Consider the following 13,429-nt stretch of genomic DNA (forward strand, 5'->3'; position numbering starts at 1 on the left):
TTTTAATAAAATTACGTTAGGGGCTTTGTTTTATTTATAACATTTAGAGCTTACATTTAGGTTAGTCTGTTAATATCATTTATGCTGAATAAGTTATAGAGGAAATATTTTATGGCATGTGGAACAATGTAAGTCCAGGATATTTTTGTATCTTTCAAAGTGAAAAGGATTGATCAAACTCAAATACTGTTTAACTACTGTACCTCCATTCATGTGACTATCGGAGTCATCGTCGTTGAATACACGAATAAACACAATCCCAGACTTAGCCATGAGGTGAACTGTACACAAGGTGAAGGAAACATTCATGGTAGGTGGCATTTTTGTTGGAAGTCAATTAGGAGAAGGAAAAGAAAAAAAAAGGAGAAGTTCATTTGTTCCTATTTACAGGACTTTTAGCAAGACAGGATGGCCTCTATGCATTTGACAAGAGAAAGGAAAACAAAGTGCTGTCACACCAATCCATAAATACCCTGTAGCCCTTTCAAAGATATGATAGAAGAGATCGGGGTGCAGAATTGTAATAAATGAAAGTTGATTCCATTTGGGCTTGCCCTCTTTCATTCTGATTTTGTGTGTGAGTGTGTGTGTGTGTGTGTGTGTGTGTATATATATATATATATATATATATATATATACATTTCTCAAGAATTCATAGTGTCACTGAAAAAAGCAAACACAGCTCTGTGTACTTCCAATCCTTGGAATTGGGTTCTAGAGTATTCACGGTGATACATTAGCTGCTGCCTTCTGAGGACATATGTGAGAACTAGGGTAAAGATATATGGGACAGGAACAAATATTAGCCATGTAAAAGATATAATTTATTCTCATATTACTTATTGTATTGGATTGAACATATGTTTCTGTTCTTTCTGTATCCTTAATAATATCAATGTTAAAAATCCTCAAAAGAGAATTCTGCATTTGGCTCAAATTATTTACCACATTAGAGATGTTTTTATATGTAATATATAGAAATGAGATACAAAGAGAAATAAATTATTCATTGTTCATTTTCTTTACCACCAGCTTCCTCTCCTCCTCAACATACCTTTTATTTTCTTAAGGTGACCATATGTCTGGCTTTTTGTTTATTTTGTACTTCTTTGAATTTGAATTCTGGTCATCATTTGTGATTATCCACATTCATTTGAAAGGTCAGTTTTCTCTATTTGTTATTATCATGTAGTTTAGAACAGTGACAGGTTTAGTTTTTTGCAGTTTTGTTTGTTTTACTCATCAGATGCTTATGGCAGTGTGAAATTTCATCTTATCTGTCACTTTTTACATCAGTGATGATCATGAATTACTTCATCTAGTTCATCAGGACAGCAAATTTAATGGACCAAAACACCATACATTTTTGAGATCTTTCATCATCTTGCACCAAAATCCTAAAATACAGGTGCTGTGTGCATTGCACATGAGTTATTTTGATCAAACTTAGATTATGAAAAATACACTGTGATTGTATTGCCGTAAAACATAATTGAAGAGTTTAATAGGGACCTGTTTACGTTCTGTAAGGCTTTTCATTTTTGTTGACACAATTTTATTGCTTCTATGGTGCCATAATATCTACAAGGGAAAAATAGTTCTTGACTCATAGCTAGACCGGATTGCTAGTCAAATCTTCACTCAACAGAAATGATTTCTCTCATTGTGTATCACAAAGAAGGCGAGAATATTTCGTGTGCTGAAACAAAATGGGTTCTGCTCTCTGACTCTCGTTCCGTGTCCCTGTTTGACATCGTTTATAGTTATTTTGGTTCATCTTCACGTTCTGCTGTACTTCCCACTCCCCAAGTCTCCTCAATTATCTTCATGATGTTGTCCGTTTCCACCTTCTGAGAGGTTGATAAGTCCTAGCCTAAGTTCCCTGACTTCTGTGATCCTTGACTTCCATCCCTATTTCCACTGCTCTTCAGAAACCCACACCCTGGGCCATCCTGGGATACCTGCCAGCTCACTCTCTTCTGCCTCTCAGTGTTTTCCTTGCCACCAGCTTATTCGCATCATCACACCAATATTCTCTCCATCACCCTGCTGATGAAAAGCCTTCCTGCATGCTGTCTGCCTCTATGTATTGCCCATTTCTCTGATCCTTTTCACCGAAGTCCTCGGAGAATTGTCTGCACTTGACATCTCCATGTTCATCATCTTTTTTCTCTCTTACACCGCATGAGGTGGGGGTGGGGGCTTATCCATACCACTCCACAAAAGAAGCTCTGGTCAAGGCCTCTGAGGACCTGTCTTTTGGCAAATCTACTGGTCAGTTTCCAGCCCTCCTCAGACTAGACCAACCAGCAGTTTTTAACAAGTTGACCTCTCCTTTCTTTTTTTAAAAATATTTTTAAATTTTTATTTATTTATGAGAGACACAGAGAGAGAGAGAGAGGCAGAGACACAAGCAGAGGGAGAAGCAGGTTCCCTGCAAGGAGCCCGATGTGGGGCTTGATCCCAGAACCCCGGAATCACGACCTGACATTCAACCACTGAGCCACACAGGTGCCCTGACCTCTGCTTTCTTGAAGTGTCTTTTACCAGGCTGCACCCCATCTTCTCTTGATCTTCTCCTGCCTCATTGATTCTTCATGCTTGGTTTTCTCCACTGCTCCCTCCTTATTTTAGAAGGGAATGATAGGAATATTTCACCCAGTGCAGGCAATAAAGAGAGAGCAGTCCCCATAGGGAATTTAAGAACAATAAAACTGAAGGAAAGCGACCTGCTTAATTAGTATTTTTGACATGCGCAGACAGTTCTAAACCAGGTCAATGATAAACTATTTCTCGCTACTGGGAAAGACTACTCGTAGGGTCCCTTGGTTTGCTATGCTGCTGTGTAGAAGCCTGGCCCAGGTTCAGTTAGGGTCTCTCCTTGTCTAGGTGGTCTAATTCAATCTCAACTTAGAGACTTGCTCTACCTTCTATACATTGACCTTTCCTTCCCTTCTCCACACCCTACCTCCAGCCCACATCTGCTTACTTAACGCTTTCACTTGGGTGTATAAACAGGGCATCTGATACTAAACATGTTTGAAACTGCGGACTCCAGTCATTCTCTCCCTCCTACCTTGTTTCATCTGCATTTTCCCTCATCTCAGTACATGATGTCTCCATTCTTCTGATTTCTGGGGCAAAACACACTGTAATCACTTTTCATTCTTTTCGTTCTCTCACTTACCTCATGAAACCCAGTGGCAAGTCCTCTCTGCTCCTCCTCTGAAATATTCATCAGCTCCTCCACTGCCTCCTTGGTCCAAGCCACTACCATCTCTCAGCAGCATCACCGAGACCTTAATTTACTTGATTTCTCTGTGTAATTGTACACCTGTGCCTCCTACTTCTGTAGGAAGTTTGTCCTTTGTCCAATGTTTTATCAATCACTCCAGTGCCCTGTGTTTACCTCTTTTTCTCTGTCATTATTTTTCATCTTTCAGTAATCTTCAGTACCACTTATGTCTTAATTTTTCTTTCTTAGAGTTCTCTCCTTAGAACTTATCTTCCATACTTAATGTGTTGTTCTTCAGATTTACTTACAGGTATTAGCTTCCAAGTGTTTTGAACTCAGGCTTCTCTTTTAAGATCTAGTTTCATAAACTTAAAAGTTTTCCAAACAGCTCTGCTTTAATTCATGTCCAAAATTGAGCTCATCATCTTTTTTCTCATCCCAATCTTGGACTTTGAAATTTTCCTTTTCTCTCCAATGGAATCACTGTTATTCCTTTATCCATGACTTTTTCTAGACAGTAATGGACTGAGATACAGTGAATGTTCCAGCATCCTTTTTTTTTTTTTTAATAGCAAAGCTTTTCCTCCTCCATTCCATCTTCCACACAGTATCCCAAAGATGCAAATATGATCATGGCATCCCCTGCTTAAACCTCTCATTTTGCCAAGATTGAGGGACCCTTTGCCAATATTTTGCATTCAGGCAAAGGAGAAAAAAAATTGGCCATGTCTCAGAAACCATTTTTTCTTTGGCTAATACAGTCCAAAGAAAGCAATATGCCAAATCTCATCAATCTGTTTGCTCATTAATGAATCATTTATTAAATAAACATTTCATGGGTATGCATAAGTATTGTCTTGGAAATTCATAGCAGGTTCCAATGGTACATTTTTCACTTTTGGCTCCAACTTAGCCTTTCTAATCTTCCTTTTCTGGGGCTATGCATACTTTCACTAACTTTCCCTCTCCAGATTTATTTTACTTATATTTGTATCCATCATTGCCTAGGTCAATTCTCCTAAGTGTAATTTGGGGTATATGACCATATAAATTTGACCATTCCTAATGTGGTGAAATGTAGAAAACTCCAAATAGTGAAAATCCAAGGATTATTTACATATAATTTAGGAAACTTTTCTACGTCTTAGGTTAATGGTAAATTTATTTCAACAATTATAGTGTTGATAAAAAAGAATTGATCTAGTCATCTGAGGATTTTCTTTTATAGCCATATATAATTCACAAAATAAATAAACCTGTGCATGAGAAGCAATAATTTCCCCCATATATATAACTATATAGAGGAGTTTAGTATAAGTAGTAATGGTACAGTCCATGTCAGCATATTTAAGACATATAATATTTAAAAAGTATGATACAGAGATTGTATTTCCTTACTATGCATGGTCAACTGGAGGTGTTGATAACAACAACTTACATTTCATCCTTACAAGGGCTTGTCATGGCAAGCAGAAGAGAACATTTTATCCCCCCTTTACAGATGAGAAGACTGGCTCCAACATGTTAATAGATCTGTTTAAATTTACATAGATGGAAGCTAAAGTTTTAATTCCCATTCCATACATTTCTCATTTAACATTGCCATTGTGAAAGCTCTACAATATTATGTATGGTTCATTATGAATTGCTTTGAAGAAAAAACAAGTGTTATGTGCTTTGATGCTGTGTTTAGTTGGACATATGATTCAGGTGACTGTAGTGTAAGGAATAACCTAGAATTTTAAGCAAACTCAGCGTTTGTATATAAATGAAGATTTTAGGGTTTTGGAATCTGCCACATTTACAAATCTGTATATTCTGAGATTGTTTATGACTTCTCATTAAATGTTTCCTCTTGATAAAAGGCTGATGGTGGGGGTGGGGTTTGGAATTGGAGAGGACAGGGTCCCTCTCTTGCAAGACGAAACATAGGGCTGACTTGGATGTCACTACCAGTCTAAACAGTTCATCTTCTTCACTTTAACTTTTGTAAAGAGCCAAACCAGTGTGAATTGAACAGTCTTTATAACCTGGTACACATACTACTCTTAGTGCAGAATGTAAAATTTGCTTAAGGATTAAAAAAAAACTTTCAAACTCCATGGCTTAGGAAAACAATGTTTAGTCTTGTTAACATTTGCTCTTTCAAAAATATCTACACATATAATAGTGATATTTTAAAGGTCTAAAATACTAACTTAGCTGATAGACAGAGAGTACCTTACATATAAATATAACCTAAAAGGCCATAATATCAAATTGATGTAGTCTTTCCTTTGAATAACTTGTATTCAGCAGGATGGACCAAAGCCAGAGAAGAATTGTGCATGAATAAAACTACTACTTATTCAGTACTAGATGATTTATGCTCTTAACTTACTCCTTATTACACCTTGGAATCTAGTAATTTTTACTTCCATTTTTGCATATAGGATCTTGAATTTCAAGGAGGCTAAGCAACTTGCCCTGTCAAATATCTAGAAAGTGTTGGAGCTGGGATTCAAGTCCAAGTGTATCTTTTTCTAAGTCCATGTTTTTTTTTTCTTTTTTCTTAGCACAGATATATGCATAGGAGTAGTCCATATTCTCTTAATGAAATAGTTTTTTGTAGTACACAGGCTTCTAAGAGCCAGATAGCTATAGTGGAAGTACATAATTTTTATGTCACTGATGGCTCACTTTTTATCTTTGCTTGCTCGAAATTTCAAGCAAAGAGAATTAATCTCAGGTAAAAAAAAATTACCATTATTTCAACACCGAGTTACTCGTTCTGGTTCTTCACAACAAGAGTAAATGATGGTTTCATGGATTACAACTCCAAAGAAGTATTCCCAATGACTCACTGAATATGATTGAAATAAAAATCAGAATTTTGTGTAAAAGTTGTGAAACTGATTAAACTCTGTAATTGCTGTAGTAATTAAAAAATGCAGTCTTAGAGGGTGGCACCTATCATTGCTGACATCTTTGAGGTAAAAGTATAAGAGAAGTTATAGAAGCTTCCAGGAACCAAATAATATAACTGAAACAAGGAAGTACAACTTCCCTGAGAGTAAATGATACCCTTGTAAGGAGTCTTTGAAAGTGGTGAAGGCAATATTGATAAAAATGCACTGCTGGATAAACATTTATTTTCTTTTCATTAAAAAAATAACTTTAAAAGGCTTTTGACCTAGCATGAGGCTATTCAGAAAAGTTGGTAGCTATGGCATAGAAAGAAGAGGTTTTCCTCGATTAAAAACTTGCTTTGTGATACAAAGCAATGGGCTGAAATGAATAGCCAGTGCCCCACAGGAACAAAGGTCATCACTGGGTAGGGTAGGAATCAGTGTGTAGACCAGAGGTTTTCCTATGTTGATGAGCCACCTAGCAAAACCAATGCAATATGCTAAGGACTTAAAATCATGTGAGACAATGTAGAGATTGTGATGAATCCTCTAAGAACTTAGGTGCAGATAACTGAGGAACTGACAGATGGAAACACAATATTTTCCCTAAGTTACAACAATAGAATTTTGATTTCTTAATTTCAAAACAATCAGAAATGAAACAGACTCTTACAGGAAGAAGTGTATTAGAAATTAATAAATTTAAGAAAAAAAATACTTCAGTAAGAACACTTTAGAGTAAGACACATTAAGAAGATGTATGAGTAATTTATTGAAACTAATTGATATCAGGAACTTATTAAATTCTTTTGAGGTCCCATTACACTGAGGTCATAGATGATTCAAGAAGCAGAAAGAAGTGATCACACTTTCCTGGCCTAGAGGTCCCAGGAGATACTACTCCCTTACTATATAAAAATAACTTCTGGGTAAAACCAGACAGGGCAGGGCAAAGGAGCTTTACTTTTCCAGAAAATAAAAAATTACAAATCCAGCCCCGTTCAGATAATTGACACTGGAGCATCCAATGCACTTCAATCTGTTACTGCCTAGAAGAAATAATTTAAGAGAAAGCACTGCAGGTCAACAAAGATGATGTTGCTTGGTTACTCAAAACCATTTGGTAGCATGCTGAGTTGCTCAGCTTTTTAGAAGAGCACTCTTTGTATCCACATAGGAAACGGATGGAGACCACTTGAAACCATTTTTAATTGCAAACCTGCTTCATCTGAAAACAGCTCCACTTTTGTAGTGCACAAGCAAGTTCAGAGGTCTCTATTAAAATGTAAACTACCAAGATGATAAAAAAATGTTGAACTTGATTTGTTCTTCTAGATATTGATCTTGTTGTGATGAATTTGCTTTGAAAGAGCTTGAACTGTTTTTTTAGGAGGTGGGAAATTCAGGTTTTAGATGTCCTGGCCCAGGAGTCCTGGAGGCTGCCTGGAGGCAACAATATTCAGGGGAGAGTATGGAGCTTTGGTGTCAGACAGACTAAGTCCAGATCCTACTTTTGCTATCTGTGGGGGAAAAAAATCACTTAAAATATCTGAGCTTTAATATCTCATTTTTTTCATGAAAGTAGTGTTTTTTTTTCTGTACAGATTTACTGCAAGGATTGAGTAAGAAAATGCATATTATGTGCTTAGCACCTAATGGGTTTCCACCAAATATTCACTTATTATTTTAAAATTAGAGCCCTGCAAATTTCTTCTCTTTTATGTCAGTCTCTGAAATATCCTTTAACAATGGATCACCTGTTTGCAAAGTTTAAGGTAGGAAAGGTTTCAAAAGGGAAATGGGGAGGAGAAGGTGGGAGGGTTTTTGAAATGCGGATATCTTTGAGAATTTTGTTTTTTCCCGGAATTGGACTCTTTTTTTTTTTTTTTTTTTTTAATGGATGGAAGTAGAGTGGAACTCATAATGTTTCCTAGGACTACAGAAAATGTTTTTCTTTCTATTACTTTAGACTAGTTGGCTTAATATTTATTCTGTTTAGTGGTATATATCTCAATACATTTTGCTGAAATAGTGATACACTTTATTATTTAACGCATTAACGAGTCAGTGGGACGCGATGAGATGTGGAAGTTTTGTCAGCAGATGCTGTCTTAGTACTATACTTGGCAGCTTAAACATTCACCCAGTATTTTAAAAATTTACTCAACTTGTACCAAATGCTTCCCAAATTTTGCTGATAAGAATACAGAAAGCTCATGACTGCTATGATCATGAAGTATAGATCAGGTTATCCTTTTCCCAAATGACAACAAACATTCTGAAACTTAGAATTCTCCACTTACGTATCTAGACTGTTTCAAAATTAAAATTCCAGATCTTTCCCTGATCATTAGATTTGTATTGCTTGTAGTTCTAAATATGTATATGTGTGTATATGTGTGTGAGTGTGTGTGTGTATATATATATATATATATAATTTCAATTAGCAGGGGAAAACAGATTTGACAGATGGAAACTTGACAATTTTTGAACCAAGATGAAATGCCTAAAAGTTATCAGTTTACTTACCAGAATTACTATTCATGTAAGCGAAGGGAAAAGTGAAAAGGAGTAATGAAATGAATAGGCTTAGGATTCAGAGTGGCAAGTGTGAGGAAATGAGAGCTTTGAGAACCTCCTGTCTTACAATTAAACGGAATACGAAGCCTAAAAATTTAGGCTTTTAAACATTGTCTTTGGAGATGTAACCATTTGCGTTGGGCTAAGGGAATGGGTGATTAGCAGAATTCAGGCCAAATGGGAAAAATGAACACAAGACATAATTGCAGAACCAAAAGAAAAGCTACTCTTAGAATTTAAAAAAATATGGTTTAGTGTATGATTGTGGTTAAATTACCTATCCCTGAAATAAAAATGCACGGGTTCAAATCATGGCTCACCGCTTGCTCAGGATATTCTAATGCATATATAAAGGGCATCAGTCAGTACCTGGCACAGAGTAAATACTCTGTGAAATGTTGTTGTTGATGATGGTGATTGTGATGATCGATAGACTCTTCCACAGAAAATGGGGCCGATTACTCCCACATTGTGTTAATAAAAATAGAGTAATTTGGTACCATTTCCAAATGTGTGATCATCACCAAATTGACAGAATAGAGTAGAATACTGGATAAATTGTCAGTGGTATTATTTTTAAATAGTATTAAATAAGAAAGGTCAGGTGCTAGAGAACACAAATTAGTAATCTAATTAAATCACCAGCAAAGAGACAGATCGTGTTAACAGCAGTCAAATTTGTTATTACAGAGCAATTATTAAAGTGAAATATTGAAAGATGCTATGTATCATTACTAGGTTTTAAACATTTCATTTACACAGGCAGAAAAGTATAGATTAATCAGTTCATTTGTTAAGTTAAAAGCTCCTTTATTAAAATATTTATATCATTTGTATAAAGGGAGCAGTATTGTTGAAGACATAAAAAATATTCTGTGGCATTCGGAACTACATTCCTTTATGAAATTATTTGCACAAGTCGCTCTCAGTGGAACAGTTTCCAAGTACCACGTATCCTAATTTGTGAGATTAAATGATGGTTTCTGGTCTTGACATTTTGCCCATTTCCTTAAGTCACTCTCAAAATGACTTCAGTGGGGCACCAAACTATTATTTAGTTATATCATATATTCAAGGAATGTAATGTTTTATGAAATATCAGAGTCTTTACAAGACTAGTGAAAGTTGCTTTCTTCAGCATCCCCCCACCCCCAAAGGCATCACTTGGCTTCAGGACTTCACTGAGACTAGGGATACATTTATAGGCGCCTTAAAACTCTGATATTACAACTGGACACATCCAGACACTCAGAGACTTTATAGGAGGCTGAACTGGGTTCCCTTCTAGGCTCTGTCAGTTTCAAACTTGGGAACCTGGGGCAGGTGACCCTAACCTTTAAGCTCCAGGCTCCTGATTTATAAAATTAGGGTTAATAATTGCCTCATGACTTTGCCATGAGGATTACGTGGCTATTTTTAAAGATTTATTTATTTTAGAGAGAGAACATGCATGCAGGGGATGGGGGGATAGGGAGGGGCAGAGGGAGAGGGGGAAGGAGAGAAGCAGACCCCCCCACCCATCGCAGGACTCAGTCCCATGACCCTGAGATCATGACCCAAGCTGAAATCAAGAGTCAGACACTTAACTGACTGAGCCACCCAGGAACCCCTTTCATGATTATTTTACATGGATAGGTCATCAGAGTACTGGCAGAAATACAAATTCAATAAGTTATCATTTTAAAATTTTTATTTTCATGAATCAAATGAGTAGCAGTCATTTGGTCAAATTTGCTTAGATACTACTGATATCTATTTAAATAAGTATCTGGTACACTGAAATACACACACGCACACACATTTATACAAATAGTCTCCAGATGACAATGAATGGTTCAATTTAACATTTTCCAACTTGACGGTGATCAAAAGTGATAAGCATTCAGTAGAAACCATACCTTGAATTTTGAATTTCGATCTTTTCCCAGGCTAACCATATGTGGTAAGATTCTCCCTCTCATCATGCTGGGCAGTGGAAGCGAGCCCCAGCTCCCAGTCAGCCAGGCACTCACGAGGGTAAACAACCAATAAACTTGTAACCATTCTGTGTCCACCTGACCATCCTGTTTTTCACTTTCAGTACAGTATTCAATAAATTGTATGAGATATTCAGCACTTCATTATAAAATAGGCCTTGTGTTAGATGATTTTACCCAACTGCAGGCTAACATAAGTGTTCTGAGCACGTTTAAGATAGGCTCGGCTAAGCTATGATGTTCAGTAGGTTATATGTATTAAAAGCATTTTCGACTCGAGGTATTTTCAACTTACAATACATTCGTGGGGACTTAACCCCACCATAAGTGGAGGAAGATCTGTATATGTAACAGAATTAGTTTCTGTGTTTGGTATAATTGAAAGGGCTTTGAATTTAAAGTCTTGAAGCTCTGGGAAGCTCTTCTAAAATTCTCATCTTGAAATTCATCTGCTTCCACATATAGCACATAGATTCGTATTTTGAATAGAAGTGTTCTGGTGACTTTGATATACCTCATTTTGTCCTTAGTTGAGAATCTGTGAAGATGAAGGTTCTTGAGGAACTCACAATTTATTGGGGAAATACGTGTGAACCATGTAAAAAGTTATCATAATACATTGTAAGTGCTAAAACATACTTATAAGCTAATTGTTAAGGGAGCACAGAGGAGGAGACACTTGTGTTAGGTTTTGAGGGAAGAATAAGAGTTTAACATGAGAAGAACAAAAGACGTTTACAAAGCAGAAGGAACAACACTGTTGTCAAGGCATAAATATCCAAGAGGTTGCCAAGAGGCAAAAGGTGGGTTCCTTGAATGGCATATTGGATGGATAGCAATATTGGGATCTATCTCGAAGTTATTTGGATTTATAAGCAAGAACTAAGGATGGATTCTTCCTTTCAAGACTAATTTAAGTTTTGTTGTTGTTTAAAAAAAACAAAAACATGATTTTTTTTGTTGTTGTTGGGGTGAAGACACTGAAGGTTTATTATCATTCTTTTTAAATAGATTACCACCGGAGGCCAGAGGTGTTGTACATAGCAGAAAAAACAATCAGTAAATGCAATAATAGTGCCTTGGTGTGCACTTCTATTTCCAAGGTTAATTATTTGTTTAATTAAAGCCTTCAGATCAAAGAGAGATGCTGGTGCTCAGAAATATTAGATAAACATGAGTCTCTTCGGCAGTGTGAGAATTGTGTGATGAGCTTTTTAACCTCTCAGTACAATCCAGCCTTTCCTCAATTTGAAGACTAGATCATGTTGTACTTTTGTCTTTTTTTCTCTTATAGTTGTTGATTATTTATGCAGTTATACAATCTGTATATCACCAAGGAGGAATTAAGGCTTAGAAAGGTTAAGTTATATACTTAAGGTCTCTTACCTTAAGTTCGTGGTTGGAGCCACGAATGGTACTCGGGCAATTCTGTGTTCTGGTAAGAAAGTTCTTGTGGTTTTATGGGAGATTAGTCTGATGAGACAAGGAATTCAAGACAGGAAGATTGTTGTGGAGGCTACTGAAATTGTCAGTGAAGAGAAGGTGACAGAGAAATACAGAAACACGCATGACAAGAGACATTGCCATAGAATCAACAGCGTGAGATGACTCAGTGTGATGAAAGAATGAGATGTTGAGGGTGATTTCTGAGGTCCAGTCATTTTTTTTTTTTTTTATAGATTTCCCCCACAACAGGGAACACACAGAAAGAATGGAGATAGATGAAAATAATGATTTGTGCTTGGGGTTGAGTTTAGCAAACCAGGACATTGTTGGTGCTTCTGCTCTGGAGCTCAAATAAAAGATCAGAATAGAGATGTGAATTCATTGACAACTTGAACATTTTCTTCAGCTTTCCTCAGCTGCTTGTTTTTTTGGCTCTGGTCTCTCACATGAGCTATCAGATATTGAAGTTTTTTGTGTATTTTTTTTCTTTTTTTGCCCTCTTGACAGAGAACTAAAAGTATGCTCATAATTTATGCTATGTGCCATTGTCATCACAACACATGATCTTATAATGTAGGCCTGGCCAAATATCCAAGAAGTAGAAATCAAATGAGTCTTCCTTCTTCCATATTTTGTCTATATTGTTGTATTTGTTGTGTGCTGCTGATGGAGAATTTGATCTAAATTTAAAGCTCTGGACTCATTTTGTCAACCCCTGCTCACTGTGATGTAAGGTGTGCTGGAGTCTTACCTGAGCTCTTCCTGGTGCTTATTTTTTTGAAAGTCACATTTGGGATTCTTGTGATACTGGCTGTGACTGCAGAGCTGGACGTGGTGTGCTCATTACTCTTCACTCTGATGTCTTCTGCAGAAACTGCCTCTTTGGGAGCCAGGACCTGTGAGGATGATCTTACAGAGCAGCAGTTGAGAGCAACCTCAGGTAATTGGTCTATTCCTTCTCAAAATCTTGTTTGTCCTAAATGAGTTACATTGGTTACTCTCCTAATTTAAGTTATAAATGTATCTCTGGAACTTCTCTAATTAGATCTCATCAGATCTCTTATACGAATAAGTTAAAGGCAAAATTAAATATAAAATTTAATATATACTATATTTGGATACATATAGAAAGTAACATCTTAAAGAATAAGCAACTTTTGCAGGATCATTTCTCACATCTACATTTATACACTATGAAATTTTACCTAAGTGTCAGTTTGTTACAAAGTATAAGTCAATAAGCCGGATATTATTTTTCCTCAAATCAAACAACCTAGTTGGTAGAGTTGTTTTGGAGAAATTAA

General features: G+C 36.4%; 1 protein-coding gene across 1 annotated transcript in view; it reads left to right on the forward strand.

The window, feature by feature from the left end:
* Positions 1–13,429, forward strand: part of ZFHX4 (zinc finger homeobox 4) — a 158,800-nt gene that overhangs the window by 111,170 nt on the left and 34,201 nt on the right. The window contains exon 4 of the mRNA XM_035708274.2: positions 12,997–13,065. Coding sequence (XP_035564167.1) covers positions 12,997–13,065 — 69 coding nt within the window. The remainder of the gene's footprint in view (positions 1–12,996; positions 13,066–13,429) is intronic.

Source organism: Canis lupus, chromosome 29 (assembly GCF_003254725.2).
Source record: "Canis lupus dingo isolate Sandy chromosome 29, ASM325472v2, whole genome shotgun sequence".
NCBI classification, from domain to species: Eukaryota; Metazoa; Chordata; class Mammalia; order Carnivora; family Canidae; genus Canis; species Canis lupus.